We start from the raw sequence: 27,553 nt of genomic DNA on the forward strand, positions 1-27,553 counted from the left end.
CACGTGCGAAATAACTAAAAAAAAGGATATTCTAAGGAAAATACGCTGTATAATTAGTTATACAGCGCGTTTACCTTGGTATATCAGTAAATATAATAATAGTATTAGTTTTATTGATTACAAGGAATTGTCCAGTTCTTACTTACACTTAAAAGAGAATATGTCTCGATTAATAGTTAATAGTATCTAATAGTAAAGACACTGCTGTTTATCGCATATTATAATTATACCAACTATTTCTGAAGGTCTTTTTATTAATTTTAATCAATATTATCATGGACAGACTTATTTATTTAAGATTAGAATCAATGCTAAATGGAATTAATAATTGTTACATTTATGTCCAATTATACAGATGTATAATTGGCACACTTTAAAATATCTTTGGAAATAAAATAATCACATTTAAAACGAGACAAGCAAAAACGGCTATAATAATTTGAAACATTTCAATTGAAAAGAAAATATACATTTTGCAAATTGTTTAAAACTACTAGATAACATCACATTTCTATACAATTATTATTTTTTTTCCTTCACTATTTTTATGCACCTTTAAAAACCTTAGTTTAAAACAAGCGAGTCAAAGCTGCTATTTTTTTTACGAAAATGTCATTCACTAAATTAAAGAAACAAAATTCTACTTCGTTATGGCTCGAATAAAAAAAACACTTAGTAGAGAAATCCCGATAGTATTTATGTATGTTGTACAAACATAACTTTGCCGCTCGGAGTGTTGATGATACAGATGCCACTTTTTATCGCCCTGAGCGCCACTATCGTATACATAGATTGACACAAGCAGTGTAATAAATCATTGCGACGCCATTTTAGCTAATTCAGACCAGCAAAGTTACAGTTCTCTTATCACATCACCGTGTTAATGTCAAATCTAAATAAATGCTATATGAACTAGACACGTATTTTAAATTTGGGTTTTCAATAAATAAATTAGTTTATATAATTGTTTTTTCATTGAAAGTGATTATGAAAGTTTACTATCAAAATGAGCAAAATAAGAAATCCAATTATTTAGTATGAATTTTGTAATTGTCATTTTATTAGTTATATATATAATAGTGTAATTTTGCACATAAATCGCCCCGGTCTATTACCAAACATCAATTTTCATATCTCCTAATACTTAATACATCTAGATATCGACAAATAAGGTGAAAATTTTAAACGGTGTGAAATGACACAAACTACAATGGTGTTGCTAGTATAAATGGCCAATACTGCCTCTCATAGATGTTGCCAGCATCCGAATTGAGCAAACCTTCGCTACTCGCCCTGTTAAATATAGAATAATATGTGTGAATTTCAAATTGTATAAATATATTTGGCCACAGACTATCTACGACAATGCGACGCAACGAAAGGATATTGTTATTATTATTTTTTACTTCTTCTCTACATTTATTATTTGACTACATACGCCGTCACTCCATGCTTATCTGCAAAATAATAGAAATGTATTACATTTCAGTACATTGAAATTCAAAAGAAAACTGGACAATATAGGTGACTAATACTGTAATTATATAGGTATTCAGATTTTGTATTGTTATTATAAAACATAAGATTAGTGTTCAGTCCAGGAATTATAAAAATGAGACGTGTAATTTCAAGTGTTCTAAAAAAGAATGTGGAATGACTAATGTCGCCTATTCATTTATATGGGCAAGCGTTTCAATCATGTAACATGATAATAATTACTCGAAAACTGGACATCTGTTAGTTATATCTAGTCTTTAGTCATCTATGATTCCATTTATTTGATAAACATATTGGTAATACTGTCATAGATTTTTTTTATTTACAGGAAATTTGAGAAAGGTTAATACTAACAGGAGACAATATTAGTAGAAGTTATTCTCTCGATTTACATGAAAATTTATAATGATTACCTTAGGACTACTTTGAAATAATTATAATGATAAAATGGAAGTATCCTTTGAGAGATTAATGCTGGCTAACTATTAGTTTATAAGCCAAGACTAATCACTTATCTATTTCGATTTGATGGTGATTACCTGTCAGTTTACGTTGGACGACTAGGTCTTCTATATCAGTCACTATATATTGGGACAAATGATACTTATCTATCGTTCTACATTGAAATTTTTAAAGGTTACCGATTTACATTGACACTTATCATCTAATCGCTTTAAACGCATTCTACACTCACAGCCCCACACTAGGATTCCCTGTATCGTGGGTGCCACGGACACGCACATAGACAATACACAAACACCCGGACCCAGAACAGGTATCTAAATTCATCTGTCTGGCCGGGGATCGAACCCGAAACCCTTTACGCGTCAGACCGGTATGGTGACCGCTCTGCCACGCGGGTCGTCAAACTTTACCTACTTTTTTACCTCCTCTACCTTCTATCGGTCTACATTACTCTACATCTAGACAGCTCACGCTCACCTACCGGCCCACACCGACCGTTAGCACTCACCTGTCGGTCTACATGGAGAGGTATCCGCGCGCGGCAGAGCGGCGGCGGCCGACCAGGTAGGCGACCAGCACCACCACCACCAGCCCGCCCAGCGCGCACCCCACCGCGATCGGCACCGCGTCCGGCACGTCGTTACCGCCGCAATCGCGAGCTGGGGAACGAATACAAGACGTATTAAAAATAAATATGAAAAATAAACATATTGTATTAAAAATGTGTGATTTTAATCGCCCTATCGAGTGAGATTAAATGAAATTCTGTCCCATTACGATCTATACACTGAAAATAGTTTAGGTTTGTGACACTTGAAAATCTTATTTCTTTTTTACATATTTGGTTCTCATACAAAGTCTCAGACATGCTCTTATTTTACATTTACGTGTTATATAATGTACTCCACAAGATAAAACGTATTTTGGAAACATCTACTATTATAATTTTTATAAAGTATATAGAAATTATAGAAAATGAAAAATAATACTATGAATAAACTCCTAGGTAGTTTGATTAAAAACCACAAAAACATAAATTAAACTTTAGAACTTTATATTATTTAAATATTTTCCTATCAAATAACAATAATATCGTTCAAAAGTAAATAAACCGTGTTAACAGAACGCGCTGTCGACCGTATTTCTTTGATAGCGAAGATTTTTGCATATCAATAGCATGTAATGCCCCGAATGTGTCATTGAACTTATGGCTATTATCTTTTACCTATACTAATATTAAACTGTTTTTGTCCCTTTGTTTGAGTATCACGTGAAAAGTATGTGGTTAATCTTACGCCCGTTATTGATGTTCAATCTATCGAATTTTTTGCCGCCAAATATAGACATTTGACATTATCTGTCTGCTACACACTGTCAAATTTCGATCTTTGGTAATAATAAGCAGGATAGATTGTATATTGATAACGGACGATAATCTGCATCTGTAACCAACCTCAGGTAGGAGTAGAATCTTATCTGGGGTTGATTACGGTTGTCCTTGGACGGCAGTAGCCATTTACCATCAGGCGGACAAACGCATGTGCCACTTGAATATATTATAAAAATATTAAGTCATAGTTGTGTTGTAAGCACTAAAGTGTCAAATATTGACAAGAACAATTTCGCGAGCAAAGCTAGTTCAATATCAATAAAAGTAATTATTATTAAATTCTACGCAATTTGTAACATTGTATCGCTAAGGTCACGTGTATCGTTATTTGAAGATAATAATTTAATTGTTATGTTTTTACGAAGCGATTCAATAATTACATGTTTTTGTTGAAATTTGCACCTTTGTCAAGTAACAATACATATAAAGGTTAATTGAAACAATTTTTTACATTTTAAACAATTACTGAAGGATATTCAACTAAAGATCCAATCCTAAGTATCCAATGTTTTAATCCTAATTTATCAAAAAAACAACGCCAAATACAGCCAAATTAATTTAAACAGTAACAAAATTATGATTATAATTATATTTAACGTTAACAATCTCGGTTAGACGCGCTTTATCAGCTACACGATAAGGCAGATAAAAATAATTAACACCGATATATCAAATAAATACTATATATTGTATGTAGCCCATTAAATTCTGACTTTAGCGACTTCAGCCATACGCTAAGTTAGTCATATAAAGAAATTACATATTGATATTTGCCATGATAACAGAAAAAGTTGGATGGATGATAAATCGACGATCGAAAAACCAATGGATAATAAATCGACGTCCATTATTTTTACTTATACGACAAAAATTATAAGACTAAATTGGTAAATAATTTATTTTTATTGAATAATTATAATTGTTCTTACAAATTTTCTGTTCGACGATAAGTTTGTCTGATACGAGTGTAAAAACGATTTGCGCCCCTTTTTCAAGATGATGGCCGAGGGACAAAAGATGCGAGCCCACAAACTTGGATTTAGCTTCGCACTAACCCCCCCTTGACATCCAAAAAATAAAATTGCGTCCTCTGACCTTTGCACGCTCAGGCCCAAAATTTTTAACATTTCATAAGGAAAATCGACGTCAATCAAATATCCTCATAATATCGCTGGTTTTATATTGGTTATGGGGAAACCTGACAGTTTTTATCTGATTTTATCACTTTTGTTATCATTTTTCCTGTTTGTAAATTTAAAATACCAACTGAATGGAGCCAAAGTTAGGAATTATTATGCACACCAGAATAAAATTCTATTTTAGAGTAATTATCTTAATTGCGCTCATGCAATATGCACCTTTTTTAATGTCTTACGTATGTAGGTTTCCTCGCGATGTTTTTTTATTGTTATAGCAAATGATAAACAATTTACAATACGAATATAACTTTGAAAAAAAATGTCCAATGTCTCAATTAAAAGAAAAGTTTCAACCAATAGGTCATCACTGTTTAATCTTGATGCTTCGATACAATCATATCATACATACTTTTTCGAGACATTCCAGTTTAGTCCTCAAGGGCGGCGCATCTGTGGCCGACCTCACGAAGGAAACTGATCTCATCTTGGGTTCATTACAGATGTCCATGTGCGGCTCCAGCCACTTACCATCTGGTGGACTGCATGCTCGTCTGCTACTCACTCCTAAGTTACTGACCAGCGCTGAAGGTGTCGGTGTGCGCGGTCCGGAAGGCCTCCTCCTGCAGCTGCGTGAGGGTGAGCATGGCGGTGAGGTTGGGGTCGGCCTGCTGGCTCTCCGTCAGTCCTAGCTAACTGTACAGTGACTCACCCGCGCTGAAGGTGTCGGTGTGCGCGGTCCGGAAGGCCTCCTCCTGCAGCTGCGTGAGGGTGAGCATGGCGGTGAGGTTGGGGTCGGCCTGCTGGCTCTCCGTCAGTCCTAGCTAACTGTACAGTGACTCACCCGCGCTGAAGGTGTCGGTGTGCACGGTCCGGAAGGCCTCCTCCTGCAGCTGCGTGAGGGTGAGCATGGCGGTGAGGTTGGGGTCGGCCTGCTGGCTCTCCGTCAGTCCTAGCTAACTGTACAGTGACTCACCCGCGCTGAAGGTGTCGGTGTGCACGGTCCGGAAGGCCTCCTCCTGCAGCTGCGTGAGGGTGAGCATGGCGGTGAGGTTGGGGTCGGCCTGCTGGCTCTCCGTCAGTCCTAGCTAACTGTACAGTGACTCACCCGCGCTGAAGGTGTCGGTGTGCACGGTCCGGAAGGCCTCCTCCTGCAGCTGCGTGAGGGTGAGCATGGCGGTGAGGTTGGGGTCGGCCTGCTGGGTCTCCGTCAGTCCTAGCTAACTGTACAGTGACTCACCCGCGCTGAAGGTGTCGGTGTGCGCGGTCCGGAAGGCCTCCTCCTGCAGCTGCGTGAGGGTGAGCATGGCGGTGAGGTTGGGGTCGGCCTGCTGGCTCTCCGTCAGTCCTAGCTAACTGTACAGTGACTCACCCGCGCTGAAGGTGTCGGTGTGCACGGTCCGGAAGGCCTCCTCCTGCAGCTGCGTGAGGGTGAGCATGGCGGTGAGGTTGGGGTCGGCCTGCTGGCTCTCCGTCAGTCCTAGCTAACTGTACAGTGACTCACCCGCGCTGAAGGTGTCGGTGTGCACGGTCCGGAAGGCCTCCTCCTGCAGCTGCGTGAGGGTGAGCATGGCGGTGAGGTTGGGGTCGGCCTGCTGGGTCTCCGTCAGTCCTAGCTAACTGTACAGTGACTCACCCGCGCTGAAGGTGTCGGTGTGCGCGGTCCGGAAGGCCTCCTCCTGCAGCTGCGTGAGGGTGAGCATGGCGGTGAGGTTGGGGTCGGCCTGCTTGCTCTCCGTCAGTCCTAGCTAACTGTACAGTGACTCACCCGTGCTGAAGGTGTCGGTGTGCGCGGTCCGGAAGGCCTCCTCCTGCAGCTGCGTGAGGGTGAGCATGGCGGTGAGGTTGGGGTCGGCCTGCTGGCTCTCCGTCAGTCCTAGCTAACTGTACAGTGACTCACCCGCGCTGAAGGTGTCGGTGTGCGCGGTCCGGAAGGCCTCCTCCTGCAGCTGCGTGAGGGTGAGCATGGCGGTGAGGTTGGGGTCGGCCTGCTGGCTCTCCGTCAGTCCTAGCTAACTGTACAGTGACTCACCCGCGCTGAAGGTGTCGGTGTGCACGGTCCGGAAGGCCTCCTCCTGCAGCTGCGTGAGGGTGAGCATGGCGGTGAGGTTGGGGTCGGCCTGCTGGCTCTCCGTCAGTCCTAGCTAACTGTACAGTGACTCACCCGCGCTGAAGGTGTCGGTGTGCACGGTCCGGAAGGCCTCCTCCTGCAGCTGCGTGAGGGTGAGCATGGCGGTGAGGTTGGGGTCGGCCTGCTGGCTCTCCGTCAGTCCTAGCTAACTGTACAGTGACTCACCCGCGCTGAAGGTGTCGGTGTGCACGGTCCGGAAGGCCTCCTCCTGCAGCTGCGTGAGGGTGAGCATGGCGGTGAGGTTGGGGTCGGCCTGCTGGGTCTCCGTCAGTCCTAGCTAACTGTACAGTGACTCACCCGCGCTGAAGGTGTCGGTGTGCGCGGTCCGGAAGGCCTCCTCCTGCAGCTGCGTGAGGGTGAGCATGGCGGTGAGGTTGGGGTCGGCCTGCTGGCTCTCCGTCAGTCCTAGCTAACTGTACAGTGACTCACCCGCGCTGAAGGTGTCGGTGTGCACGGTCCGGAAGGCCTCCTCCTGCAGCTGCGTGAGGGTGAGCATGGCGGTGAGGTTGGGGTCGGCCTGCTGGCTCTCCGTCAGTCCTAGCTAACTGTACAGTGACTCACCCGCGCTGAAGGTGTCGGTGTGCACGGTCCGGAAGGCCTCCTCCTGCAGCTGCGTGAGGGTGAGCATGGCGGTGAGGTTGGGGTCGGCCTGCTGGGTCTCCGTCAGTCCTAGCTAACTGTACAGTGACTCACCCGCGCTGAAGGTGTCGGTGTGCGCGGTCCGGAAGGCCTCCTCCTGCAGCTGCGTGAGGGTGAGCATGGCGGTGAGGTTGGGGTCGGCCTGCTTGCTCTCCGTCAGTCCTAGCTAACTGTACAGTGACTCACCCGCGCTGAAGGTGTCGGTGTGCGCGGTCCGGAAGGCCTCCTCCTGCAGCTGCGTGAGGGTGAGCATGGCGGTGAGGTTGGGGTCGGCCTGCTGGGTCTCCGTCAGTCCTAGCTAACTGTACAGTGACTCACCCGCGCTGAAGGTGTCGGTGTGCGCGGTCCGGAAGGCCTCCTCCTGCAGCTGCGTGAGGGTGAGCATGGCGGTGAGGTTGGGGTCGGCCTGCTGGCTCTCCGTCAGTCCTAGCTAACTGTACAGTGACTCACCCGCGCTGAAGGTGTCGGTGTGCGCGGTCCGGAAGGCCTCCTCCTGCAGCTGCGTGAGGGTGAGCATGGCGGTGAGGTTGGGGTCGGCCTGCTGGGTCTCGGTGAGCGGCAGGCGGGTAGCGGCGGCGCAGCGGTACGACGCGGCCAGCGGCGTCGCCCACTCCGCACCGTGCACCAGCACCAAGGGTTTCGTGAGCGCTGGAGATAGGATCGAAATCATTATTAACCCCCTTTGGCATATTTAGACCTATATTGTGCACATTTGAGCACAGGGCTCAGGCTAAGTATTGTACACAGCTTAAAAGATTTTTTTAGACTTTCAGACACATACATTTCCAAAAATATTTTTCTTCGCCATTTAAACACGTGACAATTGGTTTTTAATTCTTAATGACAGTTTTCACACAATACCTCTTAGTTATTTTTCACAATGTTTTCTTTACAATTAGTTTGACAGTTGAGATTGTATCATAAATGTGTAAATGTAAAAGTGTGGTAAACTCACAAGAGTTAGGGAAGAGCGCAACATCAAAGGACACGACGAACTCGCTCAGCGAGTACATGTTCGTCGTGGAGTTGAGCTGGAAGTGGAGCGTGAGGTTGTTCTCGTTGGTCGGCCAGCTGAGCTGCAGCCACTGCGCGCCGGTCGCGTTGCAGCTGCCGTCCAGCACCGTCGCGTTCTTCGGCACGTTGACCAACACGCTCACCAGCTCTGTCGCTGTGGAAGAAAGATTTGTTTTATTTATTTATATACAACGTAGATTAGTAAAGATTACTCACTCCTAACAAGAAAATGTACCCAGTTTTGAGGATTGAAATTGGCACGGTCATCTTTTTTTGTGTTTGAAAAATTATAAAAAAGTAGTTTTTAGATAATTTACGAATGAAACGATATTTCTCCGCACCTTTTATTCGATTTCGTGTTTTTGCACCACTTAACTGCGCATTAAACGGCTGACGGAATTGTCAGCCGTTTAAGCCATTTAATGGCTTCCTTCAATTGCAAGGCGGTGAGATATTTATACTAATCTATGATTTACAATTACTCTTTGGTATTTTTAGTGGTAGTGGTTGAAAAGATTTTCATACTGGAAGTCTTTAAAAAAATATCTAATATACAAAGACTACCCCAATCCACACTTGGACAGTGTGGTGGTCTATATCCAAATTTTCATTATGAGAAACAGAGGACAGACATTAATGGTTTATGTTGACACTGTGAGTCCTGAATTTAGTCCGGCATATCCTCTCCGCTGCCCGCGCGGCTAAGGAACCCATGAAGGGTTCCCCACGAAAAAAAACAAAAACAAAATGGGGGTCCTGAGTTTGAACCTCAGGCCCTCTCTATAGACGAGGTGAGTTTTACATCCACCACGCTAACGTGAGAATTTTATGAACGTGTTGTATTCTAACCCCGGACGCACAGCTTGACACACTAACAAACCTCACATACATATATAATTTTCAACAATATTAAAAATAACAATACATCATTTAAAATACTCGGTACGCATTCAATAAATAAACCTAAACCCTTATGTCTGGACATTCAAAGGTTTGTACCCGCGTCACTGCACGAGCCCGTGGGATACTCGGCTTCATACTTGGGTCGCATACCTCAATGTCATAGTGTCAACGGCTGCACCAGCTGTACAAACACGCCACTGACTAATAACGAGTCACATTGTGCATTTTCTTTACGAGACGGAAAGTCCCTTCATTGTTTTTATACGCTTCATACATTTGACATGCATAGTGAAAAATAATTGCTAAGAAAATGAGTTAAATTTTTATGTGATATAAATAACCTAAAGTCGTCGAGCATTAAATTAAATCAACAGATAGATAATTTTAGTTTTAAACAGTTTTAGTTTTAAATCAATCTATCCGGTGTTTTGCCTAAAGATCGACATTTGACAATTACGTTATACAAGACATTTTCAAATTTCCATCTTCGGTAAGTTGAAATTGGATGGATCGATTATCAATAACGGGCGATATACAATCACTAATGACTACTTCCAGCCAATCACGGAAGCATCAACTGACAACTAAGTCAAAAAGCCTCTTATGCTAACTCCAAACACAATCTGTTGCTTTAAAGCAACATGAAGTGAGGCGATGGTGTTGGTACATTGATAAACTTAGAACCGACCAATTTTTAAGATAACAAGCGGAAAGTACTAGCCGGAAGGTTAAGGATTATAAATTTAATGGTAAATACTTTCAGAAATCATGACGCGAGAAAATTCCCCATAGGATTAAAATTTGCTTCCTACTAAAATTAAGTGTCCGATATCACTAAGGATATATAACTAATCCTTATTCATACCTTTATATTGATCTTAAATATTTTTAATTTATTTCTTCAGGATACTCTACTATTACTGTGCCACAATTACCTAAGCGTGGTTTCGAAAAATCTCATATGACTAGGATGGACCTAAGATGGGGCGAAAAACATACCAATAAGCTATCGCAACTCTTTTTGATTGGTGATCATAAAAAACATAGTACGTATCTATCTGTGCTACCAGCCATTATTTATTGCTTGACCTAAAAGAAAACTAGTATCGAATCGACAAGTTTTTAAAGTCATTTATCAACACTTATTATGCGAACTTGGCGAAATACTATATGGCTAAATATATGTAATTATTTTGTAAATAAGAGTAAATTTCTGCGAAACAATAAAATACGACACGTCACAGGCCTGCCCTACGTGTCACTTCTTTATTCTTATTCGCAATCCCTGAATCTAGCGATCTTCTGCTAGCTTCTTTAATTAGGCCATAGATTAGTAAAGATTACTCACTCCTAACAAGAAAATATAACCAGTTTTGAGAATTAAAATAGTTGCGTAAAAAGTTTTGGCACGTCTCCTTGCTAAAATGTCCCTAAAATATTTGAAATATTTATTTATTACGTAAGTTATGCAGTATTAGTTATTTATTCGTAAATTTTCTCTAAAAATGTTTTTATTTGCCAAGAATTAAAAGAAAATATCTGAAAAATCAGCCTTTTGTGGCTATATTGTGGCTTTGTGGAAGTAGCTTTACTAATCAAAGAATTAGGCTGGTTGTTATTTTTTTTAACTAACAGACAAACTATAAAATTCCCTATGGGTGGTATAGAAACACAAACACTAGTACCCAAAATATAAACCCAAAATTTTCATTTAAACGTAACGCCGATCCCGCGTTTCACATATAGTATATACACATATTATTTAATTCGAAAGTATACACTTTAATATATCGATAGGTGTCTAACTGAAGGGCAAACGTGTGTTTTCGTGTCACACCGTTACCGGTCAGTAGCTGCTGTCGATAGCTAACCGTTACTCGCCAGCTTTGGGGCAAACCAGTATGCACATTAGCCGGGCTTCCCTTAAACGATCTCGTAGACATCCCGGGAAACCTGGCCTATCAGAGCTATACTAATAGGCAAGGGCAAAACTATACATGCATGTATGGAGAAGTCTTTGAAAAGTTCAGTTATTATACGAATTACGAGGTATCAATTTATCTAGGTGCTGACAACCTTTTCTTCACAAATCCATCTGCGTGTTATTACGTGCGCGCTACTTGAATCAACATTATTTGTTATTTCTTTGGAGAAAGGTAGCCTATTTTGCTATTTACAAGGCATATTTTGGTATGGCCCATGTTCAAACCAGTTTACCTATTTAAATATTTAGCCCATGAAGGCAGAAGAGGATTAAAACGGTTTTGTACGGTGCCAAAATAAGGAAAAGTATTCTACGCTTATTTTAATATTCATTTTGTAATTAATGTTATAATTCTTTTGCGTGAAAAGAAATTGTGAGTTTAGATTTTGTTATTTTTTATTGTTTTTAAGCCACGTACGTTATAATTATGTCAAAATCATTTCTTTAGCTTTACTCCGGCCGCTCACGGAGTGCATTCCTGAAGTTTGTTAGTTGGACTGAAATAAATGTTGACAGACAGCTACAATCTTAATACATTTTAACATTTACAAATGTATTGAGGAACATATTATGTAGTCGTGTAACCGTAAACGTATTCACAATAAACATTTGCCGGCGATTCGATAGCCTTCGTGATAAAATGCATGCGGATAATGTGATAAAGAAATATAAACACACTTTTTATATCTAGTATGGAGTGACTGTGTTTTATCTTACAATGCTACATATCACATATTTATGTTTCTGAAATACATCATTATTAAGTTCAAATAATTGCTATTCCATTACAGAGCACAGGTCCTCCATGAGAATGAGAAGGGTATACCATAGACCAAAATGCGGACAAGTATGAACTACTAGAATATACCGATTTTCCTATTTTTTTTTAGATCTCGCCATTGAATGGCAAATGGCGAGACGGAGAATCTAGACGGACGCATAGCCGTCTAGATTCTAAATGGCTATGCGTCCACCAAATTCAAGGATTAATTTTTACATAATGGACTTGGGATTTGAACTCCGGACTCAACGTAAGGCTTAAATTTATAGAACCAAGCTATTAAGGTCTTTCAGTCCGAAATATATTGTAAAGTCCCACACAGGGACCCTACTTCTCTATACACATCTGAGTTAGACACCAAACCACATTATAAGGAAAGTTCACACTTCCAGACCCGGTTTTAATATGTTGCAAACATTCATCAGAATTCAAGATTTATAACTGACTCAGCCTACAGAATCACATTGTTACATTTTATTAACACAAGTATCTAGCATACAATCAAACAAACACAAATAAAAAGCGATCCGTCCGTGACAGCACACGAATATTTCCTAGAACTGAAGCCAGTGTAACAATGTGCAAGGCTAGCTGTTAAATGTGAATGTGGTCGGTTATCGTCCCACCGAGCACGTATCTGATAACACGGGAGCTAGCTTACTGAGAACCTACGTACCTACTAGCAACAAAAAAAAATAAACGACTAAACATTGCATTGAAGCACGACTTGTTTGTGTGTGTGTGATTACTTGAATGTTGCGAATATGTTTTTTGTGTCATGTAGAATTATATTTGCGGTGTTTAATGACATTTTAATTAACCTTTAATATTATGTCATGTTTGAAAAGTTGTAGAACGTGGACAGTTGGACCGGGGGTGCCACCGCCACACCAATTCTAGCGTGAAGAAATTCTTGCGCTTCGGTGGGTGTAGGTAAATATATGATGGCTAACTTACAAACGAAGCGGCCATCTGCACCTCTGTTCTATATGGAGGAGGTTACAGATGTTCTTGAGCAACAGTGATCACTTATCTTCAGGTGGATTGCATTCTCGTTTGCTGTTCAGTCTTATAAACAATACAATACAATTTTCAGAGACCGGCATGATTTGCATTATGTTTATGTAATTTGTTTACAAAGCCAATTGACAAAATTTTGTTTGTTTAAATATTTTGTTTGAAAGCTAGTTATATATATATTTTGATCAGAGTGTCTTGTCAACCCGTTACTACCCATTATTGTCTCGTCTTAGAGTGAGATCGATATAGGCTATACTCATCCACCCTAGCTAAGTGAGAATTGGTAGACTTTACACGACAAACTTCGAAGGTATCATAATATTCATATTTACAAAGTAAGGGTCTTTTACGGAATGACTCAAATGAAGTTAGATCCAATATCTAAACAATTTCGTGACACGTATAGCTTTAGAATAAACAATATTGCAACGTTTCACATCACTTATTAACGGACCTCAGTGACCATGCATTCGCGCACTTCTGAGTTAAAACAACTAAATCGGCGTTGACAGCTAAATCGGCGATATCCTCCCGGTGCAGTTACGTGACCGTCCGACCTTATTCGCGGTGTGCAATGTCGAATCTTAATGTCGCCACAACCCATACAACTGCTGGCCGACACGCGGCTATGTAAAATGCGTTGATCTAGGCATCCTAGCGGAAAATTACAAAAGTGTATTAATAAACCGATTAAAAATATAACCCATGTCACTCCTACAATTCAGACGAATCCGAATCATACAAATGTTAAAAATCCGTAAAGCAGTTTGGACCGCACAGCATGGCAAATACCTATACATACATACACAAATACCATGGCAAATACATACACAAATACCTAAACTAAACATTACCTTCCGCAATCTGGTAAAAGGGTCTTAGGCGATGTAACACCAGCACATAACAAACACTACCTTTGCTATGTTGATTGTAAGTAAATTGACTATCAGAGAGTCTTTTAAAAAACAGGTACGCTGAAGCATGGCGAAGTATGCTTCAGACCTCCAGTTGTAGGCAGAGAAATATGCCCAAGGTGTAGGACATAAAAGGGTTGCAGCAAAGACCAAAAGTAAGCATTACATTTTTCTCAATATCCGTAAAATAAAAATCGTAAAGTACCCAGTATATAATTTAAAGGACCGAAAGGGCTGATTCTGCTTCAAAGTTGAAAATCCAGTAGGCGTACTACCCACGTTCTCTCAATTTATGCTTTTCAAAGGTTTCGGAGACCTTTGCAAATTACGAGCAACCTACGACCTGAAATGATCCGTAACAGAGAAATTATTCTCACAAAGAATAAATTACATATTACGTTATACGACCTAATTATTTTTTACGTAAAATATTTCATTTTATTAAAAGTTTCTTCTCAATATTGTATGTTTAATGTAGACAATATAGTTATAACAAGAAATACATAAAACCGCCTTTATAGTTTTTGAAGCAAACATCAGACGGCCAAGACTATCTTTGTGTTATGTCATATCTGATAATAAATTATATAATTATCGATAACAGAATCATAACGAACGAAGGAAATGGCGCGATAGTGTATCCCCGCAGCGAACAAAGCATTTACTTAAAACTAACAGTGACTAACCGTCAGACAATGCATAGTTTACACTAGTCAAACTACTAGTATACAGTAATACCTCGACTTACGCTAGCCCGAGTTACGCAATTTTCAAATTTTGTCGACTCATTTTTTGTTGGAGCGACCTGCAACTCTCGATTATGGATAATAGGCTTACTGACCCCACAATTATTAATGTAAATATTCGTATTTGTTGTGCGCAAATCAACATATGCAAAATCGTACCACACGACATTATTTAAATGTATAATTGCATACACCGACTTACGCGAATTCGACTTACGCGGTTATCAATCGGTCCCAACAATCGGGGTATTACTGGACAGTATGAAGAATAATATACCTTCAGGAGTTGCTTATAGCACGAAGGAACTATTTTTGATCGTCCGTATTAGTGGACGATCAAAAAAGACCATTAGGTCTTAATAGCAAATGATTCTCCTTTATCCCACGACTGACCTAGATAACTGATCTTCAGTGTGCTCGCATATTGCAAGTAATACATGTAGTAAATGAATATAGGATTCTAAATCCTTAGAAAATGAACAGATTTGAGGCATCAGAGCGAAATCAGCAATAAAAATAGGTCAGGGCGGCGCAAAATTTATCAAACCTGTAATCGGAATAACGCTATCGTTAAATGTTCAATAACAATACATATCAGTATATATTTAGTATCGTCCACCAACGGTTTATAAATAATTATTTCATTTAAAATATTCAAATTAAATACAGAAACTTTACAGTGGATTTATTTCAACTAGTCTTTACAAATGACAAAAACTGTAAAAGAAAATTTATGAATTAATTGTCATAAAAAAGACATCCATATAATATGGATGTGAAAGGGTTTCACTAATTTAATAGCACATAGGTATATAGATATGGGCCTAATCTTAAGACGTCTACCTTTTATCTTTGCGTATTAAAATCATTTAAACCTTTTCAAAACAAGCATGTAGTGGTGGACAAAAAAATACTTGTTTCATTTATTTATATTAGTGCGTGAACTTAGATAATGGAATCACCATTTTAAACTCATATGTATATCGTATAACCTTGTGTTTACACACGTATCAATCGTAAACATTTCGCATTGTAATCACACACGTAAATGTACGACAAACGACAATGCAGAACCTACGAGCATGGAGCGACAGATGTTCTGCCCACTTCACCGCAATCGAGCTATACGCCCCCTGAATGAATCTCCGATAAACGATGAATATACACATTGTTCTATTAGCTACTAGCTACAATGATTATACTTGTTCATGTGTTATGGCAGAAGTTCTCAACTTATTTTGCATCGGGTCCATTGTTAAAAACAATCCTTTTTTGCGTCCTCTATGATTGACTGCATCTTAAACACCGCAATAGCCAAGCCTACATTTTTTAAAACAATTATTTTTAACACCCTCTATGAGTTGGGCGCATTTAAACATCACAATCATTAATTCAATGATATCGTTTCATATACTGTTATTCTGTATCTGACTTCCTCAAACAAGGAAGGAAAAACGAAATTATCAATGTAGGCATGTTTAGAATTTGGTTTAAAAATATAATTAGGAAATACATAATTCAGTAATTGTCGTCTCAAGCCTCAACAGTGTATACAGAGTCCTTTACCGACCCCCTACAGTGCCTACAACAGGGGGTCAGCGCAAACTTTAACAAACACTGTATTAGGACACTACTGTGTGTATGCTTCATAGAAATGTTCACAACACAAAGGTACTAGAATCTGTGGCAAACTATTATTCGACCGATTTTACATTGCATAGAACACTTGTCCAACATGCCCCATTAGCTCTGTTGTGAGCTGAGCTTATTCCGATATTGTGTTTTTCAAGCACCTATTCAATATCGCCAATAAATTATACGCTAACATATTGTTTATTACTTATGAAATATATAATACAATTTTATTAATTTCCTTCTTAACTATAGTTATTATCTATACTAATATTATAAAAAGGAAATCTTTGTTTGTTTGTTTGATTGTAATGAATAGGCTCAAAAACTACTGGACCGATTTTAAAAAATCTTTCACCATTCGAAAGCTACATTATCCACGAGTAACGTAGGCTATATTTTATATGAAATATATTTGATAAATAAATTTTGAGGCGGTACAAAGTTAGCCAGGTCAGCGAGTTAAATATATAAGTGTCCGACTTGTATAAAATCTACCAATGCTCGATTGGCTAGTATGATATATGGCCCAAAGTCCCAAACCCTTCCTATTCCCAGAAGAGACTAGTGCCCAGCAGTGGAGTAGTATTATGTTGAAGACGACCTTCTTAATTAGTGTATATTTAAAATCTAGATACATAACAGGCTCTAGACCTAAAACCGAACCAATACGATATTTACCAATACAAAAAATGTTACCTCGCTCTCAACAAAAACTAAAATACTCGGTAAATTTCATCGATACTTACCGATACGACGAACAAATGTTTACATATTTACAAACAAGGAAAACTTGTGGCAATAAAATATATCAAAAACACTTGTATACTTGTTTAGAAAAAATGTCGGCGTCGTCCATTTAATGTTTCATCGACTAAATTACCCCATTTGCATAATAATATAGCGACTCTTACGCGCAATACTATGACAAGGTCCTTGTCATCTATAAAACATTAACACAGAAAAGTGGCATAAAATATAGAAAAAGGCACTTGGATAAGTGATCGAATAATTTTTTAAGCCTTCGTCAAAATTATCATTACAAAATCCTTGGGAAAGAGGATTTAGAATACGATAACAGCTTAAATACTCAAAAAATGCAACCTTAGTTTTATTAACACGACCCTAATTTGGGGAAAAACGACGATTAAGCGAAGACTATAACGAAGTCTAACGAGACCCAAAGTTTTAATGATATTGTAAAACTGGTAAAGTTATAACCGGTTACTCTAAAAACGGTTATACAACCGGCTATCGATTAAACGTTAACGAAGAGAGCGGGAGTTTATCGACAGTATCGTCACACAGGATGAGTCACAACTGACAAGCCATCCCACTGGCTGCAGTGAGCAGTTCAGCCGCTGCAGCTCGTTTGACCAGAGCGTCACTAATTCCAGTTAGGTAATGCAAATGCACAACATACATACGTAGTTTAATATAACACGATATACATACTTAAAAACTTAATAAAGTATATTACAGATAGCTATCGCTAATATATCGCTATTATACTATCATACACACACACGTACATACTGGTATACACTAACGACATCTATACTAATATTATAAAGAGGAAAACTTTGTTTGTTTGTTTGATTGTAATGAATAGGCTCAAAAACTACTGGACCGATTTTAAAAAATTCTTTAACCATTCGAAACCTACATTATCCACGAGTAACATAGGCTATATTTTATATAAAAGATATTTGATAAATAGATTTTGAGGCGGTACAAAGTTTGCCGGGTCAGCTAGTATGGTATATAACATCATGATAGCTATCCCTAAATTATGCACTGTAATTTTTTGTGTAACAAAAAATCTATATTCATTCTAATATTTAAATACTTATTCATTGCAAACTTTTATCCTATACGTAGAAGACTCAGGTGATCATTTAATAAAAAAGTACGTGCTCGTAAGCACGTACCGATTTAACTTATTAATTATTATTTTATTTAACGTATTGTGTATATAAGTATTTGTCATCAGTTTTAGTTTTACTAAGTGAGGCAGTGATTCAAAGTGTCGATCGCCTAGGGAGTCGCAAAGCAACACATAAATACAAAACTTATTTAAATTTTACCTTTTGTATGAATTTGAAATTGGTAAAAACAGCGGACAATGGTCGGTTGCGGAATATTTTCTAATACTCAAGGGTCCATGCCATAAAAAGGTTAAAGACACTAAAGTAGAAGTAGCACTTCTAAATAGCATCGCTTCATAATTTAGGCATTACAATTTATACTTTAATCATATTATGAATGTTATAGATAAGAAAACATTTGTTTAATCTTTTTCCTCTATATTACTTGTCATTGTATGAATCCAGTATTAACAGTCACATTTAAGCAATTTTAATGTATAAATTTTGCTCTTGCATATTTCGGAGTATACATTAAATTAAGAAATAACTATATGAAGGTAAGTCGAGAGACACTACTGCCACACCTATTACTGCCTTGTAACAGCAATGAAAGCAATATGGTTCTGGTTTAAATAGGTGTGGTAAGACATACTTATTAGATCACACATACTAAATCACCTTAATTCTCAGGGGTTGCCATGCATCTATGGTCAACCTCAGATAGGACAGTGGCCACTTACCATCAGATGGACAACTAATTTTATTAAACAAACAATGAAATGAATGAAAAATAAAATATGAAGATACTAATTTGAACAACAATAGTCCAATTAGACCATATGAAGTGTGAACCGAAGATATATGATATTTCAAAATTACACCCATCTGAGATAACTGATCGAAGGTCATTTAAAATGGAATGGGCACATGATGTGTTCAGAAGAAATTAGTCAGGCAAACATTGGCACTCTCATCTGAGAGTGCCAAAGTGATATCTATCAGAAATGTAAAGGTCACCACAAACCATATCGTGGTCCAAGTTAGCTTATGACTTGGAATATTGCCAAGTGAAACAGAACCTCATTGAAAATCCTGGCATTCTAAAAGGAGAGAGGATACCAAATGGGAAAATATAGGAAAAAATGTTATCACTATTACTCCCTCAATGAAGACTAATCCAAAAACACCTCATTCATATATTAAAATCGTCTAGCCGTTTGGGCTGCAGGGCATGCGAAATAATGAAATGTATGTATAAATACAAACGCTTGAAAAACATTATCCTCCGCAGACATTGTACATGTATAATCTTTTTTTTTTTTTTTTTTTTTTTTAACTCCTTGTATCCTGCAATCTGCCTCTCAAGGCATTTAGCTGGAGGTTATGTGGTTACTAGTAGGCATGCATGGTTTACGCCCAGTGGCGCACCCATTTATAAGTGAATCCTTGTAGGCAATTTCTAAGAAGGGAGAAGGTCCTGGGGAGCTCTCCTTTTGATGCGCTTAAAGGTGTGTGTGGACTTCATTAGCTCACTGGCAAGCACATTGGGGTGTCTCTTTATACGTTGAGAGTATGATTTGAGTTTAGTTGTAACATCCTCCTTTACAGTTGTTATTTTTAGGTCTCTGTGTAGTTGGGAGTTCGTGATGTACCATGGGGCACTAGTCACCATGCGAAGCATTTTTGATTGGAAACGTTGTAATATGTTCAAATGTGTGTTTGCTGCAGTACCCCACAGTTCGGATCCATATGACCATATTGGTTTTAATATGGCCTTGTAAAGGAGTAGTTTGTTGCTTAGAGACAGCTTTGATTGTGTAAGGAGCCAATAAAGCTTGCGCAGATGTGTACTCAGAGCCTTTCTCTTGGTAAAAATGTGCTTCCTCCATGTTAGGCGTCTATCCAGGTAAATTCCCAAGTAGCGCGCGTCGTCCGACTGGGGAATTGTTATACCGTTGAACACAACCGGGGGACATGTTGCATGTCTGAGAGAAAAAGTTACTTGAACCGATTTCGTTTCGTTGGCTTTTATTCTCCAGTCCCTTAGCCAGGCCGAAACCTCATCTAGACTTCTTTGCAGCATAGCTGATGCAGCCACAGGACTGGCATGAGATGATATTAGGGCGGTGTCATCAGCGAATGTCCCCAAGAGGACCCCATCTGTGGTCGGTAAGTCAAAAGTGTATATTAGGTATAGGATAGGACCCATTACGCTGCCTTGAGGGACGCCCGCCGTGATTTCTCGAAGATTAGATCTGGCTTCTCCCTGCTTTACATAGAAATGCCTTTGTTGGAGGTAGGACTTGATGATAAGAAAGAAGTTGATTGGTAAAGCTTTTAGGATTTTGTACAGGAGTCCCTCGTGCCACACGCGATCGAAAGCCTGCGATATGTCTAGGAAAGCTGCTGAACAGTATTTCCTGTTTTCAAATGCATCGTTTATCTTTTCAACCAGTCGATGTACTTGCTCAATAGTCCCATGAGCTTCGCGAAAACCAAATTGATGATTTGGTATCAATTTGGATTTTGTAAGTTCTGGAGTCAGACGTTTTAAGATAAGAACTTCCATTATCTTTGAGGCAACCGGCAAGAGGCTTATTGGACGATAGGATGAGACGTTTTGTGGGTCTTTGCCAGGCTTTGGGATGACAATGATTTCGGCTACTTTCCATTGAGCAGGCACGTATTTTCGTATAAGGATAGCGTTATAAATTGCAGTAAGTAGAGCAACTGCATTGTGGGGCAGTTCTTTCATTACTTTTGTTGTAATAAGTTCATAACCAGGAGCCTTATTTAGTTTGAGCTTTCTGATGGTGGATTTGACTTCTTTAATGGTGAACTTTTCTATTGGAGGTTCAAGCTGGTATGGTTCTGCAAGTGCATCAAGTACTTCATTTACTTTTGTCGAGCCCGAAATTGGATTTGGAGTGAACACCCGTGACAGGTGCTCAGCGAATAGTAAGGATTTCTCTTCATCACTTTTAGCCCAAGACCCGTCGTCTCGCCGTAGAGGTGATTGAAACTCGATTGCTCTTTTAAGAGATTTGGTTATTTTCCACAACGAGTAATCTGTGGCAGTTGTTGCATCTATTTTTGACAAACGATCCTCTAAGACTTCGGTGTTTATGTTTAGGAGGATGTTTTTCACTTGCTTAGTTAAGTTGTTAAGTATTTCTTTGTCTTTAGAGTGTCGAGTTTGTTGCCACAGTTTCCTGGCTCTTCTCTTTTTTTGTATTAGATCAGTTACGATTTGCGGATACAAAGGAATGGTTTCAGGGGCTCTCCCGGGCGGTGTGGCATCCCAAGCAGCCGATTGGACACATTTATTAAAGATCTCAACTGCTGTTGTAATGTCCTCCTCAGATTTAAGAGGAATATTTTTGTCCAGGGTGTTTTCTACGGCTTCTCTAAAGCGTTCCCAATCTGTCTTTTTAGAGTGTAGTTTGCAGGGTCTGGTGACTTCCACAAAGCCGTTTTGGAGTTTGGCTATAATAGCTGTGTGATCCGAGGATAGGTCATAAGTAGGGTAACAAATCAAGGCAGAATTTGCAAGGCCCCTGGTGACAAAGAAGTCTACCAAGTCAGGTTTCTTTTTTGGATCAGAAGGCCAGTATGTCGGACTCCCAGTAGATTTGAAACCTAATTTAAGCTGATGGATAGTTTTCATTAGCTCACGGCCCTTAGTGGTGGTAAGTCTTGAGCCCCAGTCGGTATGTTTGGCGTTGTAATCGCCTCCTGCAATAAACTTGCTACCAAGCTGTTTGAAAAACGACGTATACAACTCGGTTTTCAAATTGTGCTTAGGTGGAGTATAGAGGGCCGATATCTGCATTGGGCCCGAAGAACTTTCTATGGTGATAGTGGTCGCTTGGATTTCTTCACTGCAAAGGTGATTGTTTATATAGTGTTTAATGTTTTCTTTTACAAGTATGGCAGATCCTCCGTGTGCAGCCCCGTCGGGGTGATTTGTGTGGTACATTTTGTACTTTGGTATTTTAAAGTAGCTTTTTTCGGTGAAGTGTGTTTCAGATATTAGCATGAAGTCAATTTTATATGTGTTCAAAAAGGAGATCATTTCTTGAGTGTGGTTTGTTAGCCCGTTTGCATTCCATAAGGCGAGGGTTAGGGGCTTGAGGGAACTTAATAGCGGGGGGGCAGGGTGGGCCTCCTGCTTCCCGCCTTGGTTAAATCCTGCTCGTTTCCTGGGTGAGCTGGCTGCGACCGCAGTTCGGACATTAAACTTATTAGTAGGTTTGTCATATTAGTCATCTGTTGCATCATTTGTTTGAACATTTCGATTAGTTCCGTAAAGTCGTTATTGCTTTCAGAAGATTTTCCTGGAAGTGGTTTGTGAGTATCAACCTTGATGGGTGCTTGTATTTGAGCTATTTGGTTTTGTTCTTTTCCTTTTTGTGTTTTGGGCGGCAGTGTCTCCTTCTGTTTAGGGCCATTGCGAACAGCATCAGTGTAGGTGTGGCTAAGCTGTTTTTGTGGGACTGGAGTAGTATTATTGATAACTACCAAATTAGGTTTGACTACTTTGCTACGCAGGGGGGGATATTTCTGCTTCTGCAGCTCCTTATAAACGGAACAACCTTTATAATTTGCAGGATGATTTCCGTCACATAGAGCACATCTGACGTCGTCAGATCGTTCCTTCCGTGAACACGCAGAGGATGAGTGACTACCAGCACATTTGATGCATCTTGGGTTACGACGACAATAAGACTTTGTGTGTCCATAAGCTAGGCAGTTAGCACATTGTGGTATTGTGCGCTTTGGTCTCGGGGGCTCTACCTTTACCCGGCATTGTAGAAGGGATTTAATGTTGTAGATCTCTTTATTGTTTGAGCTTGGCTGAAGTTCGATCACAAACATGTGCAGTGGTGTTTTGGTTGATGCTTGTCTGATGTTCCAGATGTTGTTAGTGACGTGTCCAAGCTTTGCCAGGGCTTCTCTTATTTCTTCAACCTCTGTTGACGGATGCATATTTTTGAGGATGGCCTTGAAGCTCCTGTCCTGCTTGGGCTTATAGGTGAAAAACTCAGTTCCTTTAGCTTCCAAGTCTTTGACAATAGTGCGGTAAGCATCGCTTGTTTTGGGTTGTATTTTCACTTGGTCTTTAGGTAGGATTTTAATCTCAAAGAGGTCTGGTACAGTTTCATTGAGCAATTTAGTTAAAGGACGGATGTTTGTAACTTTGTCAATGAATATTGGTGGTGGCCTGGGTATTTTTTCAGCTGGTAGAGGTTGAGTATCCTCTTTGTCTATTTCGTTGTCAAGGACAGAGAAAGAGTTAGACGTTGATACAGGCTGGCTTAGCCAATACGTGTTGAGTTTGGATTGCTTTGGGCTTTTGTTAAGTTCAGGGCTGTTTCGTTGCCTCTTGCGGTTGTGGACTTCGTCCCACTTTGAATTTACATTGTTTTGATTGCCATGAGTTGCCACAGGAGTGACAGGGCTGGTTACATTATTTGTGTTACGGCTGCAGTCAGATAATGACTGCGATCTGGGTCTGTTAAACAGTCCAGGGTGAAAGACTTGTTGCGTCAGTTTGTTGTGTGTGTTTTGAGAAAAAGAAGTGGTTTCCATTGTTATTCCCACGAGTAGGGCAGATATAAAGGTCGCACCACCGGGTTACTCCCATTCCGGCAGTGAAGGCTATATACTTCAACGTTCGCCAGGTGCGTAGAAGTTGGCGCTAGAGACTGTACTTCCCAACAGCCATGCATCCTATCGACGCGTTCCCATCTTAGGATTTGGGGTGATTTATTTTAGAGAGGATTTCTTCCTCGTAGCCTGGGCGGTAAAGCCGAGGCCACCGTTCCTGTGAGACATGACCACGGGGTTACGGGTTGTGAAGGTCATTTCCTACCTACACTTCACAGACGGGTTAGGTCTGGATTGGTCTGGTTAGGTTACCGCCGCCAGAGACTCGGCGTCGTATAATCTTTGAAAAAGAAGTATTAATGTAACTCTTGTCAGATTACAAAAACAAAATATAATTTTATATTACATGTTTTCCTTATTTGGCAATAGTAATAAGTGGTGTTATTATTGTTTTTATACACTCCATACGTATCACATAGGATAATGATGCATTGTTATAAACCAAATACTATACCTAAAGATATGAGCTCATACAATCAATCCATCTAGCTAGTTAAAAGATGTTTAGGATTGACTATTTTGAAATTGGAGACTGTTACTCAAATCTATATAAAGCAGCTAAAGATGTTTGAGATGTAGTGATGGAGACAGTCAGTACATCAAGTGAACCAATAAATCTATTGGTCTTTGAATCAGACAACCTAATCAAGGTCAACATGCTGGGTAAAGTGGAATGGAAGAGACCAAATAGCTACACTCACTAGAGCTACTAAAACCACACCTATTAGAAAAAGGTAATACATTACAGAAGGATAAAAAATTAATTGCTAAATCAGAAGAATATGTTCAAGTCAGTTAAAGAAAAAATACACTGAAAACATACACTAGAAAACAGAAAATAGGTGTAGATAGCTACATTAACAATACCTTTCAAAAATCAAAAGTCTAATAAAATGATGCAAAAAAGCATATATAGTATTTTAAATAGTTATCAAATTGTATATATATTTACTATGTATATAATTATCATATATGTATATAACTAAAGAGAAAACATTGCTATCTGTTTAGGTATAAACTGTTTATGTTATATGAAATTAACGTCATCTGATGTTCATCATGAGGCATGTGTGTTTGCTTTCCATATTTATCATGTATTATCTGATTATAATAGACATTATATTAAATTTTTAATTATAAAGAGCTAATATTTATCCCTATTTGACCACATTATGGTCTTGGTGGCTAAATATTAAAAAAAAAATCTAACAATACCAATAAGTCAATTAGTTTATCTGATTTATGGAACTCAAATGTAATAATTAGATTTATAAATACTGTAACAACCATAAAAAGATGTCATGTTAATATAATTTTTTTTTGAAACAATATATTACAGATATTAACGAACAATAACGTAAAATACCTCGTTCATGCTCTATCTCGTGGTTACTGAGCTATTGCATTCTATTGTAAATTGCATCACAATCGACTGAAGGTTGTGTCAAAGAAACTTTGTGTCATATTGATTTTTTATACCCGTTTATGCAATTGAGTCTTTCCCCAGTTTTATACATTCCTTGCCCTAGTTTATAACAAAGACTTTAAAACTCTGAATAAGAGTTTCTTTGTGCGTCACTGCTTTAATAGTATAGAAATACACTTTATATTACAGACACTATAGAAATGTAATGTAAAGTGAAATGGTAATATGCTTATATGAAAAATAAAAATAAAACTTTTCATCCCTTGATGGGCACCCTTAGAAGAATTTTCCATACCCTGTTCAGTGTTAACCTATTATGTAAGCAGCTTGAGTTCATTTTTCCTAGATGATACTTTTTCCTAAATGAGACTTTTCATGAGTATTCCTAGACCCTAAGGTTCAAGCCCTGTGATCTGTCAGACAATCTTACAAGTAGATTTTACAGGTTTTTTAACTAGACAAGAATACAATAAATGTTGTTTGTAAACTTGCAACCAAATCTCCTGTTATTGTTTCAAAAACAAGTTAAGACCTAACATTTCATGCTCCATGTAGATAACTAACAAAAATATTTCTCAAGATTCTTTATGATGATGCAATATTGTTGTACAATTTATTGCAAAAATGTAATTAACCAGATATTGCATGTTAAGTAACACATAGTAGAGTGAAATTTTCTTCATATCAATTCTCTTATAAGAAAAAAAAACAAACTAAAAATTTGTACACCGGATCAACCAGAAGAGTATACCAAACGCAATAATTTATATTAACAACTTCATAAACACATGCTTTTACATATAAATAAATTCATTCATTCTTGGTTTCCTTTAGAGAAATTACTTAGTTCACGGAATTATAATGAATAGGAGAATTAGCATGAAATAATTTAAAAGAAACCAGTAGATTAAAATTGATAAATAACTATGAAGTGTGGACCTGCTAATTGTAGCAAGTTTGATATGAAAATAACAGTGCATTTTATATTTACTATTGCTAAAATTCATATTTGTGGCCCTGAGGTAAAACCATTATATGAAATTTATGTCTAGGAATGTATAATGCAAATAAGTACTTACAGTTTTCCATCTTCTTGTTGTAAGTGACATTGAACTGAGCTGCAAACTCGACGAGGATGCAAGTCTTATTGCCCTCGGTGTAGTTCCACTTGCCATGCTCGGGGGGCGGCACTGGCCCGGGCGCAGGGGTCGGCGCGGGGGTCGGAGCAGGGGTAGGTGCGGGCGTTGGCGCCGGAGTAGGTTCTGGAGTTGGCGCAGGTGTCGTTGTAGTCGTAGTTGTCGTCGTAGTCGTTGTAGTATTCATCGTAGTCGCAGCTGTCTTCGACGAAGCAGTTTCCGTTACAGACGTGGTCTCAGGGATCACGGGAGAGCTCGGCACAGGCGATGGAACCGTAGGGTCCTCCTTGCTACTCGACGGCACTTCGGCGGTAGAGGCAGACGATGGCTTCACCGGAATGATCACTGTTTCCGGCGGCGTTATTCCACCTTGACCTAACGTAAATAAGGGCAAGTCTTAGAATATAAAAAATGACGAATGACAAATTCAGATCGTGAAGGTAGACATACATTTTAGCACATCATCTAATTGCATAAAAATACACCCAGATGGTGCAGACTGCAAACTATGCAAAAACTGTGTGCCTCGGTGCCATAACGTAACACGATAAAGTAACAAAGAACCGCAGGCAGCGGCAGCGAACTAGATGCATTACTTACCATACACCGCTAAACTACATAGCACCGCTGCGAATAAGAAAATCCTAAGCCTCGCCATTTTGTTTTGTACTAATTACGGCGCGATTTCAAGCACACGACGCTGTTTCGCGAACAATCTCACGAGTGCGTAGCAAACAATGAGATTTTGTAACAATCCGGCGCTTAGCAAGCAAAATCAGAAATGAGAAATGTCAATTTCCTCAATTCTGTTTCGTCGACAGCTGACCTGTGTTGCCAGCTAATTTTACAAAACTACCATAATAGTAGTTTTCTACGTATAACGTAATCCTAAATAAGTACGTAGTAAACGATATTCACAATATCCGTCTATTACATTACATATTTTTAAACTATGTCTTTATATTATGATATCGATATATTTTAAAAAAATATGGCAATATTTAATTTTTTCTATTTTTTATCATACAAAGACTTGAAGAAACCATAGGTTACTATTTGGTTGAAACCTCAGCTTAAAACCTATTAAACCAAATATAACCTTTATGGTATACCGAACGATCCATAGACAATTTGGTCGGATGACCATGTAAAATCTGCAGTGATGTTGTCTGCACACCGTGTATTTGAAATGTACGTTCAA

The 27,553-nt window shown here is 39.1% G+C and overlaps 1 protein-coding gene across 1 annotated transcript; it reads right to left on the reverse strand.

The window, feature by feature from the left end:
* Positions 1 to 535: 535 nt before the first annotated feature.
* Positions 536 to 27,162, reverse strand: LOC140747719 (lysosome-associated membrane glycoprotein 1). Its single transcript, XM_073080299.1, has 6 exons — positions 26,953 to 27,162; positions 26,296 to 26,727; positions 8,214 to 8,426; positions 7,709 to 7,906; positions 2,471 to 2,621; positions 536 to 1,457 (listed from the first exon to the last, which is right to left on the reverse strand). Exons 1-5 carry the CDS (start codon positions 27,008 to 27,010, stop codon positions 2,479 to 2,481), a joined length of 1,044 nt encoding a protein of 347 aa, XP_072936400.1. The 5' UTR covers positions 27,011 to 27,162; the 3' UTR covers positions 536 to 1,457; positions 2,471 to 2,478.
* Between the last annotated feature and the right edge of the window lie 391 nt (positions 27,163 to 27,553).

Source organism: Epargyreus clarus, unplaced genomic scaffold (genome assembly GCF_041222505.1).
Source record: "Epargyreus clarus isolate Ecla_fem2 unplaced genomic scaffold, WU_Ecla_fem_2.2 ptg000015l, whole genome shotgun sequence".
NCBI lineage: Eukaryota > Metazoa > Arthropoda > Insecta > Lepidoptera > Hesperiidae > Epargyreus > Epargyreus clarus.